This window comes from Zootermopsis nevadensis, unplaced genomic scaffold, assembly GCF_977971745.1.
Source record: "Zootermopsis nevadensis isolate Lab colony 2312 unplaced genomic scaffold, Znev_1.0 Znev_ptg000030l, whole genome shotgun sequence".
Taxonomy (NCBI): Eukaryota; Metazoa; Arthropoda; class Insecta; order Blattodea; family Termopsidae; genus Zootermopsis; species Zootermopsis nevadensis.
In genome coordinates, this window is record NW_028259162.1 from 17,079,929 (window position 1) to 17,106,556 (window position 26,628).

At 40.9% G+C, this 26,628-nt stretch overlaps 1 protein-coding gene across 2 annotated transcripts in view; it reads left to right on the forward strand.

Annotated features, from left to right (window-relative positions):
• The window catches only part of ec (ubiquitin specific peptidase echinus), a 143,046-nt gene that overhangs the window by 81,255 nt on the left and 35,163 nt on the right, over positions 1-26,628 (forward strand). The window contains exons 1-2 of one of the 2 annotated variants that reach the window (XM_022079170.2): positions 17,578-17,738; positions 23,181-23,273. In XM_022079170.2, the coding sequence (XP_021934862.1) occupies positions 17,688-17,738; positions 23,181-23,273 (144 nt within the window). In that variant the 5' untranslated portion in view covers positions 17,578-17,687. Of the gene's footprint in view, positions 1-17,577; positions 17,739-23,180; positions 23,274-26,628 lie in introns of those variants that run through there. The other variant, XM_022079169.2, reaches the window with a different exon arrangement.

The window sequence follows — 26,628 nt, forward strand, 5'->3', positions numbered from 1 at the left end:
TCTTTACAACGGATCCCACGTCTTGCAGGGGGCAGTGTGTGATAAAGTTTTAAATTTAACGTGCTTAGTTTGTAATGGTAAAGAGTAATATTTTCGTATGTTATTGAATTTTCGAAACGAATTGCTTCGGACTGTAAGGAAATTTGTTAATAGGCCAGGGCATACAATACACAACAGGAATAAGATGGGTGTAACATTTTGGTTTGAAGGCCATGTGAGGAAAGGACAATTGAGAGTAGGCTACTAGGCTTTGATAGGAAGGTAATGTTAAATTTGATCTTAAGAAAAAAGGTTCTGTTAGTGTCAACTAAATTGAACTGTTTGAAGATAGGTTACTCTGATGACATTTATAACAGTGCACCCTGGGATGCGTTGCTCAAGAAACTACTTTGTGGGATCAATTATTATTTTGTTTATTGCTTTGTATTGTTCCTTATATTAACGATGATTCATAGTTGATGCTACTAAGGAGAATGTTTGTAAACTATGAATTGTCAAGATTGTATGAAGGAGCAGACGAGGACAGTTGTAGGTTACTGTTTGCTTATTAAGACCGTGGAAAATCACTGAATATTTCAGTTTTTAATTCTGATGAGTTACAAGGTAAGGTAAGTGCTCAACCGACAACTGATACTGCATTTTTGTAACGTTTGAGCGCTATTTTCTACTTCAAAAAGTCTTGAAAGTTTAGTTTTTTCAATAATTTTGCTTAATTGGCACAGACGTTGGAAACATTAACCCATGTAATTTTCTTCTTCCCAGTTCCAGTGATTGATTGTCCTTGACTTCAGATGACTTTTCTCTAAATCCTACGTTTTGTTGGAAGCTCAGTTCTGTCTTGAAAAATAAGTACCATACTTTTGTTGACAATTGGGAGTTAAAATTAATTATGCCATGAAACAGTCCATGTCAGTATAGACACAATAACCACAATTTTTCAACCTCTTAACCCCGTCATCGTATGAAAACTACCTTTAAAATCCACCTCTGTGTGACCTAATGACAACTGAAAGATTTCTGTATAACAGGATTATGTTCTATGAATTCATGTCTTTAGTGTAAGAACGATGTATGCTTTTTTTTTGTTTCCGGCTGAAAGAAACGCGTGTGGAACTTTATAAAGTGGATGACGTCACTGTCTGATCATGGTACACGCTTCTTCTTTTAGACACGGTCGTGTGCTTGAAACTGGCTGAACAATGATCAGCATATTTAAATTGACCGAACAACTTGATGTTTTGTTTAGAACGTCTTCGTATTTGAGGGTCTTTGAGTTTGAATCTCGGTCCTGATATTCTCAGTTTTTCTTCTTAGCCCTCGTACCGAATGGCTGGCCTTCGATCTCTTCCGTCCACGTCCTTCAAATTTATTATTTATAAGCATCTTATCACACAACTGTATATACCGAACAGTGCAGTTGAGGAAACGTCATTAAATATAAATGTAACACGTATTAAACATGTATTTTGTACGATGAGTTGAGAGACATTTGACAGTATGTGATTTCATGATATTTGATTGGGTGGTTTAGAATTCTCAATAAAATTAACTGCGTCTGCCTAACACCAGGTTTTTGCGGTCCACACACAGTTCTAATATAAATATATATAATTTTTATATTTTTTACAATTATTATATTCTACTTCCCCGTGTATTACTGATTTTATTCTCCCGTTTCCGACAGTTTTATGTTGGAAGTTTTGTATATTTATTAATTCTACAGCTTTAATACAATTTATTATTCTCTTCTAAGGCACTCTTTCAGTTTTAGATATTTTGTACTAAAAGTTATTCCTTAGATTTCCTCGTTTCCGAAAATTTTAATAGCATACCGTGTAAAGCATACTACATAGAGCAGTGGTATTCAACCTGTTTTTGTTCGCGTACCCCCAGATATAATTTATCTTAAACTTTGTACCCCCAAAAGTTGTTGGTATATAATTCAAGTTATACATAGTATATAATCTACAACTAAAATAAATTACATTACTGATTATTCAGTGTTTATCATAAAATAATATATATAATTTTTTAAATTTCACGTACCCCCGGGGGTACGCGTACCCCAGGTTGAATACCACTGACATAGAGGACACCACCTTTCTCAAATCCTTTCCTTATCCGTCTCAGTTTCCAAATACCAATATTGAACCGTTCCAACACATTTCTTTAATTTCTTGTTCAGGAAACTGTGAGATTTCAGTATGTGGATCACTTATGAACATACGAGCACGTATCGTTCCTTTGTTATTAAAATGCTGTACCTATTTCCACACTTTTCCCCTGTCCGGCTTTCCGACCCATAACTTTTCACTTCCGTTGTCATGGATACTCGGTTCGTCACACACAGCTATGTGTAGCATTTTATAAGCTGCACTTTATGAGACTGACGAGGTGACGTATCATTACCGGTGACTGGTTGTTTTTAGTCCCTGTGTGTCACTGTGGCAGTCATAATTAAATTAAGACAACAGCGAAGTCTCAAAATGCAAATTGCTCTTTATTGGATAAAGTTATATCTTTTTATCTACGTTCCAAGAGCCCAGAAATAATTATTGACCCAAGATTGTAACATTACCTGTTGCTTTTTACGGATGTGGGTATTGGTCTGTCATTTTGAGAATGTTGACGAAGTTACGAGAAAAATATTTTTTAAATTCGTGGTATTTAGTAAGGAGGGAGAACGTAACATGCGATGCATATCATAATTTACACCTCTCACGTATTGTAATAAAGTGATTGAATAATTATAGAATCAGATCTTGAGATAGGAGCATGGCTGTCTATTTTCAGGCAATAACTTATGAACCGTGTAGAATTTTTCAGGTAGATATATGACAAACATGTCTACGGATTCTGTGACACTTTTGTTTTTCTTAATGCTAATGGTGAAAAATATGTCGAAGATGCGAAATTTTGAGGTTATGTCTATAAAATTAATCGTAATTTGAATCTATACTAGTGAAAATTATACATAGTAGTTGTTAACTGAATATAAATAAGCATACTTATAAGTGTTTAATTATAATCACAGTTACAGTAGAACCTCGATATAACGCGGGTTTTGGGGACAGCTTCAGTACCCGCGTTATATGTGAAATATGTAAAACATATGTAATAGTATTGGGGGATACGATAACAACCTCGGTATAACGAGCGCGGTGTATCGAGGTTTAACTGTATATGGCGAGGCTAGCAGTCGCTATTCTTGCTGGCCTCGCCATATACATTGAAATGTTACATAGAAATGTGGCGGGGAGGTTCGTAGTAGCCTTAGCTCCTTATAGCATGCGAAAATAAATGTTAGTAGCAGACTTACATAATGTACTTAAATGTAAGTCTGTGGATTTTATTTTATAATTGAATAGTGAGTGCCCGGACAGCTGCGCAGGTAAGGGATGTGACTCCTGAGGACTCATAGACTGGCCTCTGTGTGGGAATGCTTTTTCAAGCATAACGATTTGAGTGAAGGCAACTCCCCCTCCTCCCTCGCCCTACTTCTTAAGATAATATGAGCCATGAGAAATTTTCTTCAAGAAGTTTTGTTTGTTCTTGATATCATTTACGTGGGTGTTTTTTAATTCATATTTTTCTTCCTGTGAGAAGCAGCATGGCGAAAATCATCACATAGTATTTGCATGCTCAACTTAAGAGATCAAATTTAATATACAAAAATTAGAACGACGGTGGTCTAGCGGTTAGAACGCTGGCCTTGTAATCCTGGGCTCTCGGGTTCGATTCCCGGCGGTGCCCGAATTTATAACTTGTGTTCGGCAAGGCCGTGGTCTAGGCAACACGGAGTTTTCCTCCGGGGGCTTCCCCGGTTTCTCCGTGGCATCCCAACAATTACTCCATTCACACTCACACAGAAGAAGGCAATGGCAAACCACTTCTGGATCATCTGCCAAGAACGTATATGAACAGGTCCCAGTCCGAGAAAAGGATGGAAGGATCCTGTTCATATGGACCTGTCGTCAGACAGAACACTAAATAAATAAAATAAATACAAAAATTGGTTTTGTGAAATTTCGTTTACAAATATGCAGACGTTTTTAGTAAATAATTGTATCTCTTCTTATGTAAGTGACTATTCGTACCATTATCTTTTATTATCATGTTACCTACTTGTGATTACAATGCAGAAGCAGGATTTACAAACACATCGAAGATCCCCTTTTAGTTTCGAACGAAACGACGTTGCTAGCACGTTTTGCTTCGAGGCCCACCCGGCCTTCTGTCCAGTGGATGACGGGACCGGGGCTTGTGACGGACCATCCACAGACCATCTTCTGTCGTGACCGAAACTAGTTTATTTTTGTCCCTGTAGAAATTAGTTTTGACTACACAGTTACTCGACTTCCGTTCGTGCGTTACTAGCATTTACTTTTAGAAATTAATAACGTTGAAGGTAACAAGCAACTCATTGGCACTACAACATTGTAAGCAAATCAAATGTTTGTAATTTTATTTACGTCTTGTGGTTATAACAAACTCCCTTCCTACCCGTGCAATCACAACAAATTTATAGATTGTGGGTCTTCAGAAGAAATATGGATGCGATTTCATGTTCTCATGATGACAAGTATGAAAATGGCTGTCTTCTGGACGTTGCGCTGTGTAGTCTGGCAGATATTGACCGACATTTTAGATGTGCTTACTGTCATCATCACTGATTATGGAAGCTGTAAGCACATCTGAAACGTTTGTATTCCAGACATGAGAAATATCGGTAGTTGCTACGCTTGGTAAGTAATCCGTGTTCCTGAAGAAATGTTAAAGAATGGTAAAAGTGTGCTAAAGCATCGAACCCTGGGACTGCTGTGGAGCTAATAGCTCTGTCACAGTTGGAGAGAGTTATAATCCTGCCTTCTGACTTCTCACGCGAAAAAACAAGTAAAGCGTATCGCCACGGAGAGGGGTGAGGTCCACCGGAAGAGGTCGTTACACAGACCGGAACTGAGGGGGGGGGGGAGGGTTAAAGGTGAAGAAGAGTAGCAAAGTTAACATGCACCTGTGTGGAGGATCATTCATAACTCTTCTGCGCACCGTAGCAACAGAAATGTGCCGTTCTTTACGTACACTCATGAATCCTTTTTATAGTTTTATTGACATTTAGCATAAGAAGACGTTTCTAGAAAGCAGAAACCAAGGATACGTCATCGGCCAATTATGTTTATCACTGTAGTCGAATATCCATATTAAATATATTTTAGGTAGTGTTAGTGAGTAACTGATGTTTTTTGTGGGATGTTTGTGGGCTGAACGTAAATACAGGCAGGTAGCGATAAAATGGCCTCTTATTGGTCGTCATACGGAACATTCTCATAAGCACGATTCACCTGACATGTTTCTTACAACAAAAGAAACGCAGACCGGCCCTGAAAAGAATTAATGGTCTACTGTACAGTGATTATCTACAGTTTATGTGTATTTGTGTGATTAGGAAGTGAGTGAGTAGTAGTTTTGATGGGCGGTTTTCAGAATTTTGCTTTCCGTCTTCTTGACAGTTCATTGTTTCCTAGGATTTCCACTCGTGGCACTAGCATCGTCGTCTGTATTGACGTCAGTTCTGTAGTCATTATGAATGAAATGTAATTACTGGTCTGGTAGAAGTTCCCATACTGGGAATTCAGAGGTTTCGTCAGACCTACCACATATTCTGTGATAACCCATAGAATAACCTTTTCACCTGATATATTTTCCCGTGTATTTTAAAACGCCTTTAGGTAATTTAAGGTGCATTTAAAGCTTCTTAATTGCAGTTTCTGTGTGTGTTATTGGGGGTCCGCAGTGGCCACGCGCTCGCTGGGACCATGGGTTCGAATCCCTCTCAAGCCATGGATGTTTGTCCGCGTTTTTCTGTGTTGTTCTGTCTTGTGTACAGGTAGAGGCCTTGCCAGGGGTCGATCCCTCGTCCAAGGAGTCCTACCGAATGTCTATAGATCAAGCCAACGAAAAGTTGGGACCCGCAGTGCTCAGGCACTTGAAGAACGGTCGTTCCCAGTATCCCAGTGTGTATTATTAAAGATGGATCGAATTACTTTATCTCGAACTTCAGTTAAATCCTGTTCATAAGCTGTTTGATGTAGTGCAAGTTTTTCAGAGTACTGCATTACTGCCAAAGTCTGTAGTTTTCGGTAGAGCAGCGCGGAATACCCCAGTATTTCCTCCACCGTGCAGTCTCGTATTTGCTGCTTGTAGTGGAGCAGGAAGTGCACTTACGCCGATTTTGTGCGGACTGTATGAGTCACACTGAAGCGAAACAGACGTCAGGTGGCCATGGTTCTTTATCTGAATCGATTTATGGTGGGGGTTGCAGAAGAGACCTGCTTTAATATGAAGTAAATTGGGGTTCTGAGGGAACGAAGTTCCTTGCGATCTGCGTCTGATTGGCTGTCTGCACGACGATTAATTTAACGGGCATCAATAACGGTCTGGTTACTGAGGTTTTGTTGGTTTTACTCAGTTCTTCAGGCATCGGCTCAGAGAATATTATAATAGACCATTATTACTTACATATTTTTTTCCAGCGTATTATTCATAATCATGATGACGTCACTTTTCATTGCCAACTGTATAACCCATCGTGGTCAAACGGACAACCTGCGATCCACATCTGCCCCTACATAACTTGTAACGAGGTTCGCGAAATACTTTAATTTGTTACTATATATTATAAGCTCATTAATTTTATTTACTCCAAAGGATCTGAAAAATGTATCTCGTCTACGTAGGGCAAGTGACACACATGTTTTTTTACCCGAAAACCCTTTCTGTAATTTGTGCACATTTCAGTGATATATACCAGTGGTATTCAACCGGGGGTACGCGAGGACATCTTAGGGGGTACGTGAAATTTAATAAAATATATATTATTTTTTGATAAACACTGAATAAAAGGAGCCACGGTGGTCTAGCAGTTAGAACGCTGGCCTTGTAATCCTGGGGTCTCGGGTTCGATTCCCGGCGGTGCCCGAATTTATGACTTGTGTTGGGCAAGGCCGTGGTCTAGGCAACACGGAGTTTTCCTCCGGGGGCTTCCCCGGTTTCTCCGTGGCATCCCAACAATTACTCCATTCACACTCACACAGAAGAAGGCAATGGCAAACCACTTCTGGATCATCTGCCAAGAACGTATATGAACAGGTCCCAGTCCGAGAAAAGGATGGAAGGATCCTGTTCATATAGACCTGTCGTCAGACAGAACACTAATTAAATATAAAATAAACACTGAATAATCAGTAATGTAATTTAATTTATTTTAGATGTAGATTATGTACTATGTATAACTTGAATTATACACCAACAACTTTGGGGGTACAAAGTTGAAGATAAATTATATCTGGGGGTACGCGAACAAAAAAGGTTGAATACCACTGATATATACAATTGAGTGTGTATTATGATTTGTCATTTCTGAATACGTATTGTTAAAGATAACCATAATTGGTTATTACTTTTAAAAATGGAGCCGGGAGAGGTTTCTTGGCCCTTGGGTCCAGTGGGGAAAACTGCTCTTCGACGTCGGTAAACTTCTACTAGTCTGCAGGGCGCAACAGCCAAGAAGACAGCCATCTTCGACATACGGAGTCGTTGAATGTGCCAAGATCTAATTTGAAGAGTTGTCATGAATTGGTAGCACTGTTTAGTAAACTGTACAGTTTTGCTTACTGGAGTGGCTTGGCAGAAAGTTTGACCCACTTCATTGCAGTGCTACATACACAAAGTCAATCTCGAGTCACTGCGCCATTGAATGTCATACCGGCTCACCTTTGTGTACCAAACTCATGAACTGTCTCCGCGGTTTATTTTGCCAAGAGTCCACTTGGCTGACAGAAGCTACGCCTGTGTAAGATTTAAGAAGTAAATCTTCCGTTCATTCTGATGTTGATGTAACTGTGGGTTTTGGCGCCCTCTAGACTCGTAGATTGATGTCAACATTTCGGAGAAACGTACTGTCTCTATCTTCAACTCCAAAAACCCAGAAGAATATAATTATTACCGTCGTCAAAACCTCAAATCTCACATTCCGTTATCTTGTCTTTTCCTGCTATGATCAATGGATAGATAAATTATTTTTCGCGGTCTGTTTTCTAATCTTTCTGCATGTCCGTACCACCGGAACATTGCCACTTGCCCTGTTCACGATGTTTTTAAATCAATTTGCTTCTCTGTTTTACATACCTGTTACCACTATTAGGTCTGTTTGATTTGTAAAGATTAAAATTAAATAGATTTTTGAAAGGCAGGCTGTGAAAGTGTAAAGCAGATTGCAACAGATCATTACGAAATCAACGCTGTAGCAAACACGCAAAATTGTGGATTTATTTCTATGGTTTAGAGCTGTCTAAAATATTATTTTGGCTCTTGGCGACTACCTAACCTGAAACAAAGTAAATACGAACGAAGTTACATTTTCTCTTCACTAGTTATATCGCAGTGACTTGATAACAATGTCTCGTTCGTATTGAGGTATGCACTATTCAGGCATTTTGAAGGGCTGAGGAAAACTATGGGCAGTCTCAGTCATGATAGCCAACTTTCGGACGAGATTTGAACTCAGGGCCTTCTAAATACGAAGCAGGAGAGGTTTGTAGCCTTCAGACATTTAGGATAACTACGAATTTGTAGGTTAAAGATTAACAACTGCCTCAGTTGTGTACCAGATACGTGACGATCATGTGTTGAAGAAATGGACATTTGTGTTCATTTGTATCTGTATTTTTAGCTAAAATGGAAGGTAATCAATCACACATTATATTTACGTTCACATGCTGCTCATATTACCATGGCGTCCAGCAACTGCTGACATCTATCGAGCATTTCTCTCAACTATTAAAAACTTGAAGCGTTGCTGTTGTATTTCTCTGCAGAGTCCATTGGCCTCCGTGCATCTCCCTCCTGCTGGTCCAAGAGTGGACTAGTCTACCGCGTACAGCTGCCTCAATCAAAACCTCAATGAGGACAGTCTGCAAGCCAGCACACTTGACGGAAACAAGATATGCGTACCACATTTGATTAAAAACCTCGTGATGAGATACCGTTTACGAGATCTCAGGATTCCATGGAATTTTTTCGGGGGGTGGGGATCTTCTCAGCTCAGGTCGATCATGAAAGATGAAATGGAAAGAGAATGGATAGAATCAGTAGTGATTTATTTCAATATTCTACTCTGTATTTTCCTGCTGCTTTATTCGGGAGGTCCCGGGTTCGAATCGTGACCTGAGGTTTGCTTATTTAGATGAAGGTGTTTATTCCTGAGGAACGCGACACAAAAGACAGAGAACGTCACGGCCCACGTTATTTTGAAGGTCCAGGGTTTAAATCTCGGCCCGGAGACCGGCTGTCCTGAACGAGATATTTAGTAATTTTGCTAATTTTCTAAAGACGAATGCCAGAATAGTACCTCAGATTTGACCACGACCGATTCCTTAAACATCCTTTCGAATTCATTATTCATTGACCTATGTAATTGTGCTGTTTAAGCATCGTTAAACAAACCAATCCCAAATAAATTAAGAGAAAATTGGCTATTTCTTTGTCGTCGATAAAGCATCATTAAACCAAGAAGATTGCATGTTGGTACTGTAGGTTAAACTGAATGAACAGCACCCATACATTTATTGTGGTTCAAGTCTTGCGATTACAATAATATGGTAAGTCTCAGAATATCATAACTTTTTTAAAAAACGACTAATTCAGGCGCCTAATTGTTTTCGGGTGTGACTGCATTTCAGAGAGCAGGCTCAGGAAAAGGTATTCTTATTTTTTTGTCTTCGCAAGTTATATTTTGTAGTATACTTTTTATAACCCGTATAAGAATTCCAAGACAAGTTTATGACGTAGTATAGCCTACTTGTTTATTACTCTCGTAACAATCTCCATTCAAGCCAGATAATTGCTGTTCGCGGCTTGCCGTAGGAAAATCGATCACTCAGGCACGTGGGTCCACATATAATATGCAATTATGTTTCTTCTCAGGAACTGCATAGCGAGGGCGCTTTATGGGCTGGTCGTGTGTCTCTGTCTCTGTCCATCCATCCGTCCACCCATCCAGTCAATTGAACTCGAGATCCGCTGGACGGATTTGGATGACACGACATCGAAATCGTACTTTTGAATGCAATACGAACAGTGATAACAAACTGACGGATGAGGAGACTCGTGAGGTGGACATTGAATTGCAGCGATCTGGAGGCAATAGTGGGAATTTGTTTGTTTACAGTAGTTACGATGGTGGCCAATAGTAAAATTTCGAAAAGTTTCAATTTTTTTTTAAAATTGCAGGTGTTTACAATTTTTGAAAATTTAGAAATTTTTAAAATTTGCCTTCAGTAACTCAGTTTAAGCTACTATCGCTTCCTCCCGTGCTATCCAGTTCATCCTCTACTTTTATTTCAGTAAAGTGCTTTCTACTCTACACATATTCAGCGTATGATGGAACGTTGTAAAATATCCTAATACCTGAAATTCTCTTTAGAGTTCCTGCTTTGTTCCCTCACGTCATCTTACATCGGTCTTTTAGTCTCAGGTTAAGCTTTTGTTGTGAAATTCTAGTAGAGCTAATTCTTTGTACTAACTAATTTTTGGCTGTGTAACGTTCATTCCTGGGTTACATATTTTAAATTTAACATAATATTAAGATGGCTATCTTCTGGGATGTCAGGCCGTGTAGTCCGGTAGATGTCAACCGACATTTCAGAGGTGCTAACTGCTTTTGAATCGTCGATTATCTGCCACACTACATTGAGCAACGTCTCAGAAAACAGCCATGTTATCACTAGTCTCTGTGAGAACGTGAAACAAAATATTGGTTACGTAAGTGGTAAAATACGTTAGTGGACCTGAATGACAGATAAAAAAATAATATATGTTGTAGAAGCGAGATCATTAAAGGGCATTTGCTGCATATAAATGGTTAGATAAAATAAAAAAAAAACTCGCTGACATACGTGAGAAACTTGAAGTCGATAATGTGGTTGTAAAAAGATTATAACATACACGTAGATGGAAGAACCATGTTGGTAAAATGAATACGGAATTTTGAAGAGAGCATGGATTTACAAACATATCGGGTCAAAACTTAGAAGAGGCACTGAGAAAAGGTTTTGAGGACGGGCAGGCGAGTTACCTAAACCTTGAAGCCAAGACCATTATTGTTTTTTATCAAGTTCAGGTTTCCTTATAACTTTATTTCTATTAACTCTATAATTTATACGGTTCTACGCTTCTGTTACTAAAAAGCTTATCCCGAGCTCGTGTTCTGTTCCCTGTCAAAGTGCAAATTTGATTTTCATAAAAGAGCGTAGGTACAGCCATCACATTATATACCTTTGTCTTTGTCCCTGTATTGCCTTGTTCAACATCTCATGCTTGTGTTTTAACCGCTCATCGAAGTCTCCATGAAACCTGCAGTGAATTGAAGTTTTCTGAATATGAGGGTTCAGTCATGGGAACTTATGGTGAGCATCGGACCTGGAACTGTCTCTTTCAGTCTAGAAGCCGGTGCAGTGTTCGCGAAACTACTACTGCCCTTGTATTTGATTTAAATCAAAAGTGGTTACTTTATAGGACGTTGAAATTTATAGTCTCGACCCGGAGGCTCGTGATATGGAAGTTTTTGTGATTTTCGTTAGCACCTCCAGGCGTATACCTTCTTAATGAGTTAATTATGCATTTTATATTTATGGATTTTGTATGATTCTTAGTGTTAGCAGATATTATTTACGTGAACAGCATTTACGTGTTGATTTTTGTAATTGAGAAGTGTCGTGTTTTCTCTTAGGTACAGACTGCACTCTTAAATTTTATGTCGACGATCTTGACATCAAAATTACACCAGTGTCGCTCCCCAAAAGTCAAAATTAAAATTTTTGACCAAATGCAATAAGATTCTACTCAACTCCTCTCCTTGTTTCATTCCTCATCGCTTTATCGTCTCCACGTCCTAACGCTTTCTTTTCTATTGAGTCTATAGCAGGACGAGCGGGCACTGCCTGGGAACCTTCATTGCCTGAAATTTGTCACCCGATTAAATGTAGCTACTGGATCCCACTTTCTCGTTTGTGTCTCTTTAATACTTTAGGGCACAAATACTATATCGATTGAGATTTTTAAACCATATTCCGAAATGATAGTTATCACCTGAAATTTATATGGCGGCATAACCCATAAGAAGACTTACACCTTAAATCTCAGAGACCTTAGTATGGGTTATGACCACTTCCCCGTCCGTCTCAATTAACTCCTTGCGTCTTCCGTTACTTAGACCGTGTGCAGGCTGTAAAATAAGGCCTAGTACTGTGTCAATCAAGAGCACAACCAAGTGTTTAGGATTCCTCTTTCTTATTCGGGATTCCTCTCTTTTAATTCTCGGTTTAGAGACCGACTATTCTGATTGAGGTTTTCTTGGTTTTACGGTTTTCATGGTTTTACTCTATCCCTCCAGGCAAATGCCGTGCCGCGACGGCATCCATATATTTCTAATTCCTTATTCGTTAAGGCTTTGACCGGGATGTTCTTTTGTTAAATCTTATGTGGTACCGCCTGATTCGACTTCTAATGGTTAAGTGAAGTGTTTTCTTCGCGGTACGGACTGAATTCATAAATACTATTCAGACGATCTTCGGCTTCAAAGGGTTAATTATTCTATGATTCGATGTTATTTCTTATTGACTGGCGACTGGCAGCGTCGTTCAATAAACCATAAATTTAAACAAGTATGTAAGTACAGTTTCGTTAGATGGAGACATCTGTTGGCCGCCCAGAGAACAAAACGTGTTGCATTGCGTGCAGCGACTTCTGTACGCTGTTTCGGAGTGAAGGCCAACCAAGTCAATCTGAAAGAGAATCTCTTGTGTCGGTCGGGTGTCCATGAACTCTCCCTCCGCCAGCCCCCGCCTCTCTCTTCCCGCCAAACTCATGCGGACTGCACCCTCTGGCGAAATAACGAGTTCTTCTTCTGAACTGACTCCTTCTTTCTTTATTTTCTAAGTTTCTGTTTTCTTGTCTGCGTTTTCTACCTGGCCGACTGAATCTACGCTCCATGTGATCTCACCCACCAAACAAGTTAAGGAGGTTATGAAACAGACCGTTAACCTTATGCAAACAGTCGTGACGCGAAGACTGTCATCAATATTTAGTAATGTCCCCTCTGCTACAACTGATTATTAAGGAAAGCGACGTAAAATTACGTCTGTGTTTTGTTACTTCTCAAATAGTAAATTTAGACAGATTTTACAGGGTTTTTTTTACGAACCCCGGAACCATCGTCTTCAACAGTACAAGTGTGGTATAGCCATGCTAACTTTAGAAATGAGACAAATGCCAGCGCCGCTTAGTGTATGAAAGTTTGTACCAGAATTCTTAAAACTTATCATTTTTTCTATAAAGTGGAAAATTATAGTGTGGCTATCGTACGTAATTCGTCTGAGGGATTTTACTATTAGGTGGGATGGACTGTTGAATGAAGGTTAATGTAACCTTTACCACATTTCTGTGTGTTTCAACTCCTTCACCTCTACGTTATGTGTGTGTGTGTTTAATTGTCAGTTTCGTTCCCAGTGACACTATTAATGAATAGCGTAAATTGTGAAACATATTCAGTAACTTTGTCCGTTCTTGTTCTTTATATATTTCTTGGTCCAGTAATGCCTCACAGTATTTTGTTCTCAAACAATGCCCTCAAATCTTTTCCCGCAGTGCGTTAATTTATCACACGCACATAAAACAAGAGGTAGAATTACAAATTTGATATATTTTAATTGCATTATATTACAAAATTATTAATATATGTTTGGAACTTAAGTTTAATTTATTAATCCACTGGCAGCTCCAGACTAAATGTGTCTTTCAACTGTGTTATGGTCCGTAGATATTATGAACATGGCTGCACTTGACGCTGTGACGTCATACGCACTGCCGGTTCTGTTCTGTAGTCCACTTCCACTTCGCGACAGTCCGAGAATCCAAAAAAAGTACAGGAAATCACTTACAATTAAGTCGTATATTTGTAGGTTTCTTTTTTGCGACCAGACTTGATGAGCTGTCTACTATACTTACTTACTTAGGATACTTAGGTAACTCGTTCTTCAAGTGCCTGAGCACTGCGGGCCCCAACTTTCGTTGGCTTGATCTATAGACATTCGGTAGGACTCCTTGGACGAGGGATCGGCCCGTCGCAAGGCCTCTACCTATACACAGGACAGCACAACACAGAAAAACATCCATGGTTTGAGTGGGATTCGAACCCACAGTCCCAGTTACCAAGCGGCACAAGGCCCACGCCTCAGACCACGCGGCCACTGTGACGGCCCTGTCTACAATTAAAAGGTGACTAAGATCAGTAAGCAGGCCTAATGTTCTAAGGAATGAACCATTATAGCCATTGGAGGAACTTCTTGCCTCCGATGATGGAGGTGTTATGTTCTTTCAAACTTCACTGTGTAATAATCCAAATGACCACAACTTTATGGTAGTGAGAAACACCTCCGTCTTCAGTCCATAAATGGCCCGTGGAAATTTTCTGTTTCAAAATGTGGGCTGTATGTAACAAGATCAGAGAAGGACATTCTAAGTTTTATTTTGTGGTTTTAATGTTTAATTACATATAAATTGGAACGCCTTATAAGCTCCTGAGGCCGAATCCTTCATAGCGCTTTGTTAAATCAAGTCAAGCAAGGTATTGCTTACAGTTAGATGTGAGATCAGTTTGTCATAAGACCTCTCCTGATGTCATGGTGCCCACGAACTTAGTGTGCAGCTGCTAAATGTGGCGAAATCGACAGGCCTAAGATGTAATCTTTCAGAATCCTGAAGAGCATTATGCTAAGGTTCAGTAATTTAATAGGTTATTTTTTTATGCGTAGTGAGTGTAACACTATGGCGCACAAAATCTTCGCCTGTCTGCCTCATGACTACAGATTTGGGAGGGGGTAGGAGCTCACAGGTTTATTAAACACAGTTATAATTTAAAACTTCTTGACGATGGTGAAGAGTCAATTGAATAAAAATTTTCTTGGATATTATCCATCGTCTAGTAAATATAAAACGTAAAACGACGTTTCGGAGATAGGGATTAGCTCTATCTAGTGGGTCCAACTGTGTAGGAACCTGAAGACGGAGATAGAGTCCCATCTCCGAAACGTCGTTTTACGTTTTATATTTACTAGACGATGGATAATATCCAAGAAAATTTTTATTCAATTGACAGTTATAATTTATTATTTATTTTAGAAGGTTTTAATTTTACGTCGCATTTCGAGTTTGTGACATGCTGTAGTTTATTGCCCAGAACCACGCCCTGTTGTCCCTAATTTCAAACGTAAAATGTAAAAATTACGAACTTTGGTCTGGCATTGAAGTCAGACTGCGTATAAGGCGTTCATTAGCGTTACAAGACGTTTAATTGCACTCTCCCCTCTCTTCCTAGGATTGTAATTAAAGTTTCTTGTGTACATCGTAAAGTCTTTATCCTCTACCACCTACACGGTTGGCTGAATCCACCTGCGATGATAAAAATACAGTCGTGTATTGGTTTTGTAATTGGTTTTGCTTCTGCAAAGCGTAACCAGTTCTGAAATGAATACGATTCGGATTAAACTTACTGTGTTTAGAAGACACTTTTACTGTCTGTGTGAAAGTGTGTCCGTGTCTTTGGAATAAAGCCTCTGAGAAGCTTTAGGTGCCCTGCATATAATCTGAGTAACAGGGTCATTAATTCTAGGTGGTCTAGCGGTTAGAACGCTGGCCTTGTAATCCTGGGGGTCTCGGGTTCGATTCCCGGCGGTGCCCGAATTTATAACTTGTGTTGGGCAAGGCCGTGGTCTAGGCAACACGGAGTTTTCCTCCGGGGGCTTCTTCCCCGGTTTCTCCGTGGCATCCCAACAATTACTCCATTCACACACAGAAGAAGGCAATGGCAAACCACTTCTGGATCATCTGCCAAGAACGTATATGAACAGGTCCCAGTCCGAGAAGAGAAAAGGATGGAAGGATCCTGTTCATATGGACCTGTCGTCAGACATAACACAAAAAAAAGATTAAGTGACATAGAGTAGGCATGAGGAAAGAGTCCACTTGAAAAACCAAGATAAAAGGGGTGTTTGTTTTGTTGGTTATATAAAGACGCTGCTTGAACTACATTCGTTTCTTTTTTGGGACCGAATGAGTTGAAAGGATTGTTGTGCATGGTATGAGATCTTAAAATTATTCGAATGGAAGCGATCTTGGACTGTTTCAGGACTCCGTGCTTGTATTTGGCTGGATAGACTAAGGAAAAGTACGAAGAACTTTAGTGTTTCCCGAGACTTGAACCATGTACCTTTCGAATGCAATTGAGATGCATTACTGCTTGAATTAGCATGGATTGAACCGATTCAAAATCAGCGTTCAACTCAAAGACTTTGTGTGTATAACTCTTGTGATGCCAATTGAAAGTACGGGAACCTTCTAAATACAGCTGCTTCCAGATTTAAAATTACATATTTGTGGTTTATTTTTAATAAAATTAGTCACACTATTTTCGTGACAAATTCACTTTCCATATCATTCGGCCGAATGCAGGTGATGACTAATACGAGTAGTTCGAAGTGTTACTCGACCTAAGAGACTGTCAGGTTAGGTTATGTTAGGTTAGGTTAGGTTAGCTTAACTTAGCTTGTGAACTTTTGAAAGTTGGCCAGTTTCTCGATTCTTTAGCCGATTATCAGCCCCAGACTCTTAGCAATAAAACCACTTTTTATCCACAAATTGTGATGAAATGATCTACGTTGCTATGTGCATCCTGTCACCCTTCGGACTGTAATGGATTATTCTGCCCGTTCTTTGATCGTTTCGTAGGGCGTTGTGCTGTAACCAGTCTGGTGGTTTATCGTGTGATCTGTGGCCGACAAGGTCCCTACATTCTCGTCAGATTTCTCCCTTTTGGGCTTGCTGAAGGGATATGTCTGCACGAAAACATTCGCCAGCCATTTGTGCATTAAATTGGAGCATCACGTAGTTGTGAGGTGATGCCGGGGGGCTCCCGTTCTCAGGTCCGTATGTGACTGGATGCAGTTTCAGAAGGACTGAGGTATGTAACGAACATTTGATCACCATCTGCGCACAGATAGTGATTTTCTTGCTGGAAGTCTCTACTTATGGCGAGAGAATCCCCCTGTGTTTACCCCTTCGTCGCGAAATGTTTGCTTGTGAACTAAATTTTCCAGAAGAAACTAATTTGCGTGCTGGTCGAAACATTTCGTGAGGCTGGTCGTTCGAAACATTAGCCCATTGCCAATAATAATCTCTTCTCTGTATGGTCCCAGTGAGGGCATCACCCACAGATAACTACCATCACGTTCCTGCTATTGTTATACACGGGGCAGGTAGAAACACCCCTTCGCCTCGTTCCCCTCTTGTGACCATCTCATTTCCCCTCATTGCAATACCTCCTCCACTCTCCCCTTTGTTGCATAATAGCAGTTGTGATTGGCCGTAGTACCAAGTTATAGTAACAATAGTTTCCAGCTCCAGCCGTCACGCGGCGCTAGGTGTAACGTTTCCACCTGCTTCCCCTCCACCTGCCGACTTCATCTTACCTGTGTAACACATACATATGTGTGGCTTCGGTGTGACGCGGTTCGAACCTGTTTTGTTGTGTTGTCGCCAGTAAAATGATTGTGTTAGTGTGAAATATTTTTGACACCATGAAGGAGAAATACAGACATCGGAAACATGCTTTGTTTCAGATTACGAAGGTAAGGTAGTGCTCTGTTGTTGTTTTGAGACGTGGTAGTGTTTGTCGGGGAGTTGCATAATGACGCTAAGTCGCCATATTGTATGTTTTGTTTATGACAATGTTGCTAGGATACATCGCAGTGAACATGGAAATAAGGGATACATCACCTGTATTTAATCAGGTTCCAGATCAGTTTCTTTGGTATCAGTGCATTGCAATGACAGCAGCTGTAGTGTGTGATTCGTTTTCAGCGGCTGGATGTATTGGCCTATGTTTTATTTTTGTTTTGACAGATGAGTTGCGTGATTTTCCACTCGCCCTTTTTTAATCTAAATCCGTGTCTAGTATGGTAGGCAGTAATGAGAAATCTCCGTATAAAAATGATTAAGCTATCGTCTAGTACCTGTTTTAGTCTGTGTGCTTCTTTGAAAGAAAAACTGGTATTTTTTAATCTCGGTTGTTTCAATTAATTTAAAGCAATTATTGGTGTTTAGTTAGGGTGTACAACAAAGCCCACTTCTTTTACAGTAGTTTATATTCCCACAAGTTCATATATGTGATTTTAGCACATTACTAGTTTCCTCGGTACATCCACACTTGATTTGTATGTACATATTTGTGATCTGTCACATTCTGAAGCAAATAATAATGTTGAAGATTTCCGTCTTCTGGATTGTTGCGCTGTGTAGTATGGTCGATATTAACCAACGTTTCAGAGGTCATACTGCCTCTGTCATCAGGGCGACTACACAGCGATACAAATCAGAACACGGCCATCTTCGTATTATCCACTCAGAGAACCGCAGTCATACTTAATAATAGTTTTGTACAACCCAAAAAAGTATAATTTAATTTGCATCGTAATGCTTTGTAAGCTGTTCGTTATGGTTTTGATAAGCAATTTTGGGTTTGATGTCGTGTTTGTGGTGGGCCTTTTAACGGAAGTGTAATCAGAATAAAGTTAAGTTTCGTGGTTCTATCTGTGCCTCTTGAAAGTAAACGAATCTTTTGGTACCGTGGAATAACACCGTGTATTAAATACAACACACAATGGATAATGTACAGTATGACCCTGGCGGTCGAGGCGTGATGCTGACCAATCACCCCCAGCTATAAACCCCCCTTCCCAAGCGCCTACATGGCGTATAGTGAGACAGCTTTATGGCCCTGATGTCTGTCACGGGCATTCAGGGAGCTAGCCCTGTTTGGCTTCATGAAGCTGTGTAGGCGTTTTATTGACAGATGCACAAAGTCCTTCAAAACCATTCACCGGAGCTGGTCCTCCGCCCGAATTGTCCAAGTTTTTGAATATAAATTGGAAAACCTGTGTAATAGAGGGGCCGAAAGTTTGATAAGACTTTAATGTCTAAAATAATAAGAACCTCCTATGTCAAATGCGTTAAGCAGATTGCAGAATGTCTGGGGGTTCTCAACGAGGTTGTTAAATCGTATTTGCAGAGGTTACACACGAGTTCTCGCGTCGGTGAAGAAGTCGATGTTGGTCTTCTGGGTTGTGGAAATTTTGTTAGTGTCCACGTTTCTGAGAAACATACTGCCTCCATCCTCAGGACTGAAGATGCTGCTACAAGCGTCAGTTGGGGAAGTGACATGATCGGAGATGTCTGTCTTCTGGGTTGTTGCGCCGCGTAGTCTGGTAGAAGTTTACCGACGTTTCAGATGTCCTTGCTGCCTCCATCGTCAGGGCGATGCGTCGGTAAACTTCTACCAGACTACGCGGCGCAACTACTCAGACTTACCGTCGTGAAAACCTCAAATCTTACAAAGTGACATGATCGTTTGAACGGAGATGTGTTAGGGACACGGTCTTAGTATGGTTTAAGGCGTGATCTCGACACTTACGTGGAGGGACTGAGGAATATCACGAATAACTATGACCGTTAAAGAACACTGAAGGAAAACCACCCCTAGCTGTTTCAGTTTTCAGCGCTTTTAAACAGAAATTGGCAGGCGTAGATTAGTATGTTATTTATTTATTTAGTGTTCTGTCTGACGACAGGTCCATATGAACAGGATCCTTCCATCCTTTACTCGGACTGGGACCTGTTCATATACGTTCTTGGCAGATGATCCACAAGTTGTTTGCCATTGCCTTCTTCTGTGTGTGAATGGAGTAATTGTTGGGATGCCACGGAGAAACCGGGGAAGCCCCCGGAGGAAAACTCCGTGTTGCCTAGACCACGGCCTTGCCCAACACAAGTTATAAATTCGGGCACAGCCGGGAATCGAGCCCGGGACCCCAGGATTACAAGGTCAGCGTTCTAACCGCTAGACCACCGTGGCTATATTAGTATGGTACCCAACTTTAATGCTACTTGATGGTGAAGACCATTTCGGAATCCCATAGGTCTACTGTTGCGTGCTCGAAGCACCGGATGTAGTATCTAATTGGTACGCCTACTTCAGTCAGATATTCTGACACCATTGATTCTTTGCAGTTCGTATACCGACTTCTTGTCAGTCTTGTTACTTTTGTTCTTTGCATCTCATCTTGGTTTCAAGGTCTGGCATTATTTGCCGGGAACCTTCGTGGCGTACGCCTTCCGTGTCTGGAAACGGAAATGACCCTCATCCCGAGCACCTCTCGTCGACAGTCGCGAGTTAGTGGTTTTTATTCTTGTTGCTTAAACTTATTGGGAAGGCACTCGGTTTGTATCTTGGCCAGTTCCCTTTCTTGCTGTCCATAAAAGATGGATTTCTACGCAGATGTTGAGGTATCGTGGTCACTTCCTTCCATATCCATCGCTCATAGGCATGTTATTCGATTCTACACTTGTAAACTCTGCAGCAAACAAAGCCTTGTTAATATATCAAGGATGTAAACAAGGTCCATTTCTCATTTATCTGCGTCCACTTCTCTCCTGAACTGTTTCTGATTTGTAACTATCTTTTTTTTTATAAGCCCTACGATCGTTTTTAAAACCGATAGTAATGAAAGGGCTGGCTATCTTCGTATTAACATCACTGTTGATTGTGAGTGTAATAAAACTCTGAAAAAATCCTCTTCTTCCGAAACATAATCCCGATCTTGGGCTGCTGACCCACCATATCGTCTCGTTTCTGGCACGCAGGCGAGACAACCGCTGTGTCCCATCAGAGACCCGTGTCAGCACATAACCCAACCTGCGGTTGTGTTTCACATTCGCTGCAAGACTGAAGGCACCGAGCAACAACGACGAACTGCAGCTCTTTTACATTTTTTGCATTTCGCAAATGAATACAGTCCGTCCGTTCATATCGCAAGGATTTTGTACGAGCTGTACGCTGAAACGTAAGAATTAAATCAGTTACCGTAAACGAAAGACGAGCGTTTGAGGTTACTGAAGTAAGGAAGTAATATCACCCGAATAATTTCAGTTTCATGCAGACTGCCCTATGTTGTGTGTCATCTCTACTTCTATTTCTCATCTTGTCCTTCGTTATTTTTCTTGCCCTCTTCTTTCGCCTTCGCTTTTTAATCTTCTATTATCATTACAGCATTGTTCTCACTCTTTTTGTTTTTGACGTAAATACGTCTATATTGAAGGGTCATTCGGCAAAAAAGGGAAACGAAAAAGTGTAACCTCGTTACCTAGGAAACGTCGTGTTTACTCGGCATTGTTGTTACCTATAAAACATTGCATTACATTACCTTACCTTACCTTACCTTACCTTACCTTACCTTACCTTACCTTACCTTACATTACATTACATTACATTCATCTACCACAGACCCATCTTAAGTGTAACTAATTCAAGTTGATTAAGCAATGTCTTAATCAAACTTTACTCAATTGTAAAGCATGTATAAAGGAAATATTTAGAATAAAGCCAATATGTAAACTTCCTTTCCGTATGGACGTATTTACGTCAAATTCTCCGGAACCGTGGTTCCACTGACAACTTTTGTTCCTATAATTGTTTTATTTTCTCGTCTTTGTAACCATCCTCTTCTTTTATAAAGCTTTATTTTTTATCGCGTCCCCAGTTCTGTTTCATATTCTTCTCCTCTACTTCTCTTAATCTTCTGTTCAGGTTTTTTTTCATCTTTTGTTCTTGCACCAGGTTTGTCTTTCTCTCTTTTTCCTTTTTAGCATAACTTTTCTTCATTGGATAACGAGGAACTAGATTTTACTGGACGATGCTGTGATTTTTGAGGCACTCTTATCCAGTTTTATTGAAATAAATATTTGTGGTTGGCAGGCGAGAGAATGTTTTGCTTCAAATGTGGATTTTGAACATAACTGAGCTGCGTTCACACTGACGCTGCTGCTGATTATTCATCATCGTCTTCCTCGTAATCCTCAAAGTATTCTTCCTTGGCACTTCTCATAATTACTGTTCTGTATCCATCGGGTTGAATATACAGTCCTGCAAATATCATTCTTTCGTGTGTTGTATATTTACACCTCAGGTTTGGATAAGAGTTGAAGACGATGACGGACGATGGTGGTGATGATTTTTTTAGCTTGAATCCCCTATCCTCATATGGAACACGAAGGCTCTTTACATTGTCCACAAGAACCCATCACCGTTTCCCATTTTCAGCTTGACTGCATTCCGTATCCTCACACCCGGTTCCATTATAATATTGACTTCCGATCTACGTCTGCGGGTTTATAGCGGTCTCTTTTCAAACCTCTCCAACTTCTCATTTTTCCATCCATAATGAAGCTCTTCGTTATGGATTTTTCCCCAGTCTCCTTTCACTTAATCACTCTTAGGTTCAAATGTGTGAGCCACGGTGGTCTAGCGGTTAGAACGCTGGCCTTGTAATCCTGGGGGTCTCGGGTTCGATTCCCGGCGGTGCCCGAATTTATAACTTGTGTTGGGCAAGGCCGTGGTCTAGGCAACACGGAGTTTTCCTCCGGGGGCTTCCCCGGTTTCTCCGTGACATCCCAACAATTACTCCATTCACACACAGAAGAAGGCAATGGCAAACCACTTCTGGATCATCTGCCAAGAACGTGTATGAACAGGTCCCAGTCCGAGAAAAGGATGGAAGGATCCTGTTCATATGGACCTGTCGTCAGACAGAACACTAAATAATAATAATAATAATCCATATCGAGCAGTAGGCCTACACATCGAAATCGAGATTCGAATATCGATTATTGTCCGAATGTCCCCTCCATTTATGATTTCTTTCGAAGTAGGTTATGGTTACTTGTTTTCACGCCAATTTGTTGTCTTTAATTCACATTTGACGATACAAAACATTTCCGTTTGATAAAACGTCCGAGTTGTAATACTTCCAACGTCTCCTATTGAGTCGCTTCCGACCGACAATCTAAAACGGAACAGTGTTCAAAAACATCTGAAATGTGTGTCGATGTACGCCTTTGAACAAGAGATTTGAGAGTGACAGTTGAATACTAGAAGCCAGAACGTGCCTCTGTAATCACTGAAGCGTCAACTCTTCCGAGGAATGGAGTTAATTAACAATGTTTTTTGTTGCTAACAGGTGCTGTGGCATCTCGATATCTTCCGACGCAGTTTCCGAGAGCTGTCTGGACATGCGTGCATGGCGGAGTCCTGCATCTTCTGCGCCCTCAAGGTGAGGATATAAGCGGTCCTACACCCTGACTTTTAACGACATAAATGTCTAGGAATTTACCTGTACAGGATATCCCGGAATGTTGTGCCTTAATGACGTAGGGGTTGTAGAACATCAGTCTGAGTCAGAAGACCGGAAATGCTCTGAGTAAAGAAGGCCCGGAAATGCTTCCGCAAATAACAAGCAGTGCGTGAAATGTTCGTTCATGTCCATGTTTTAACTCCAAAACCGCTTCATGGATGTTGATAATATTTGGTTCTGGGATGTCTACTTTAAGATCTCTATAACTCCGACTTTACTTGAAAATAAATTCGAACTTTACTATTCCTCAAAAGTTGGAACCCAGACGTAGAATACAGATATGATTAGAATTTCTTCCGATTTGGAGTATAAGAGCTTCAGTGGGCCAGTGGAACGAAAATGAAACGCATGGAGCAACTTTGGCTTTTAATTACCAAATTTCATTAAACAACTTTGAAGTGGCTTTGGAGAATAAATACTCAGACCTTCCAACAATAGAGATGACTCTCTTCTGGGTTGTTGCGCCGTGTAGTCTGGTAGAAGTTTACAGACGTTTCAGAGGTCCTTGCTGCCTCCATTATCAGGGCGATGCGTCCGTAAACTTCTACCAGAAGACAGCCATCTTCAGACTCACCGCCGTGAAAATCTCAAATCATACTTCCAACAATGCTTTAAATTTTGCTTCGTGAATGTAGCTTTTAATTTTGTTTAATTTTAATGCATTCTTTCCATAAATCATGCGTTCACTTTTTTTAAGTGCTCACATTTGCCACCAAGTCATATTGTATGGCCCTTCGCAAAAAGTAGCTAGTGAGAACATCGTATTTTTCATTGTCTAAAGGTATCGTCTGTTGGATTGCCAGCGGTTGAAACTTTTTGTATTACAATCGGCCACGGCCACTCAGCAGGCTTGGTAGTTATGATTCCGGAAAATACCACGAGCATTGAAATGATGCATATTTTTTTGTAAAAGTTATGTAAAAAAGAATATTTAGAAGCCATTAATTTACATCGTAAGATACGCAGCTCGTCGGTCCTTGTAGCCTCACGCTTTCAGCTAAGTCCAATGGATGCTGTCAGTTGGAAACGAATCTGTTCAGAGATGGAGATTGTACATACATGGATTTTTTTTATTCTTTTACACCTCTGAACTGTGTGTGTCAATTTGCTCCTAGAATCTTGAAGTGACATGTTTGAAATTAATTTGGCCGTGTAAGATTTCTTGTTAAATAAATTGAATTTGCGGAGTGTCGCCATTGAGTGGACGTCACTACATTTTCGGGGTTTTGTTCTCGATCCAAAGACCGGATATCCTGATTATGATTTATAAATGGGTTTCTTCCATGTGAATGCTGGGATAGTATTACACTTTTAAGACGTTGTCCACTTTTCCGATCTTATAAATATATTTCGTTACTTGATATCTGCGTATCTGTTAACCCACATAGCAAATTGTACCACGACAGGGCCTTTTAACTTAAGTGTTACATTACTTTATTCAAGGCTTTCTGCGAATTATGCTCTAGCCAGACCACGCCAAAGGTTAAAACCTTGATCTCTGGTAAAAACGTGCTAGTATATGGACACATAAGTGGCTTTCTATTTTATCGACCGTACAATGAAATGTCTGGAGCTGTGGTGAGGCCCCCGCGTTGAACACGGTTAGTTCTTAAGCTGCCTAATGATGCAATTTAAGATGCTGAGGTTATTTAGCAGCAGAAACATGAGACAATGGCATGTGTGACGTGGCGTGGGTAGGATTAGATAGAGACCAAGCAACATTTGCTTAGAGGTGCCTAAGTCAAGACCTGGTGGCCCTGCTGAAGGTTCGAACCGCATATGTCAGAACCGTTTTGGTTTCGATTATCTCCATAGTTGTTACTTTTGTCATTAATTATAATATTCGTGAAGATTTCTGTCTTCTGGGTTGCGCTGTGTAGTCTGGTCGATGTTAACCAACGTTTCAGAGGTCATACTGCCTCCGTCATCAGGGCGATGAGTATGAAGATTTCTGTATTCTTGGTTGTTGCGCTGTGTAGTCTGGTCTATGTGAACCAACGTTTCGGAGGTCATACTGCCTCCGTCATCAGGGCGATGAGTATGAACATTTTCGTCTTCTGGGTTGTTGCGCTGTGTAGTCTGGTCGATGTTAACCAACGTTTCAGAGGTCATACTGCCTCCGTCATCAGGGCGATGAGTATGAAGATTTCTGTCTTCTGCGTTGTTGCGCTGTGTAGTCTGGTCGATGTTTACCAACGTTTCAGAGGTCATACTGCCCCCACCATCAGGGCGATGAGTATGAAGATTTCTGTCTTCTGGGTTGTTGCGCTGAGTAGTCTGGTCGATGTTAACCAACGTTTCAGAGGTCATACTGCCTCTGTCATCAGGGCGATGATTTTTACCTCCATGCCCCTTATATGCCTTCATCGTGTGATAATTGAGCATAAAGATAATTTTCTTCGCCTTCTGTTTGGACTTAAGAGCCCCCGCGAGACATTGCGTTGATGCTGAGCACGCGCAGTGCAAATTAATTCCATCTTCTACTGCTGCATTATTATGTACTTACTGCAGGCTACTTTGTATGTGCGAGGCAACTCTTGGGGTCTTCGGCCTAGCTGGTAGCGTTTCCCGCCAGTCCATTTCAGTAATGAGTGTCGAGTTGAAGTACTGGGTACTGGGAACGACCCATTCTTCAAGTGCCTGAGCACTGCGGGTCCCAACTTCTCATTGGCTTGATCTATAGACATTCGGTAGGACTCCTTAGACGAGGGATCGGCCCGTCGCAAGGCCTCTGCCTGTACACAGGACAGCACAACACAGAAAAACGCGGACAAACATCCATGGCTTGAGTGGGATTTGAACCCACGGTCCTAGCCACCAAACGGCACAAGGCCCACGCCTCAGACCGCGCGGCCACTGCTGACCCCCTAGTCGAAGAAGTCAGTATAGTGACTGGCTACGGACTGGGCGACCGGGGTTCGATCCCCGACGGGGGCAGAGGATTTTTCCTCTAGCCTCTGCGTCCAGACCGGCTCTGGGGCCCACCCAGCCTCCTCTACAATGGGTACCGGGGTCCTTTCCCGGGGGTAAAGCCGGCCGGGGCGTGATGCTGACCACTCACCCCCATCTAGTGCCGAGGTCAAGGAAGAGAGGAGCTATACCTTCACTCCCCCCCAAGCGCCTACATGGCGTATAGTGGGACAGCTTTACTTTTTTAGCTTTGTTTTAGCTTTTTACTTCACGGAATGTGATCATATGATGGTCGGTCTACCATTTTCTAGAATAGTTTCTAGAATAAATACTAAGTGATCAAGACAACACTTGATCGTTTCTT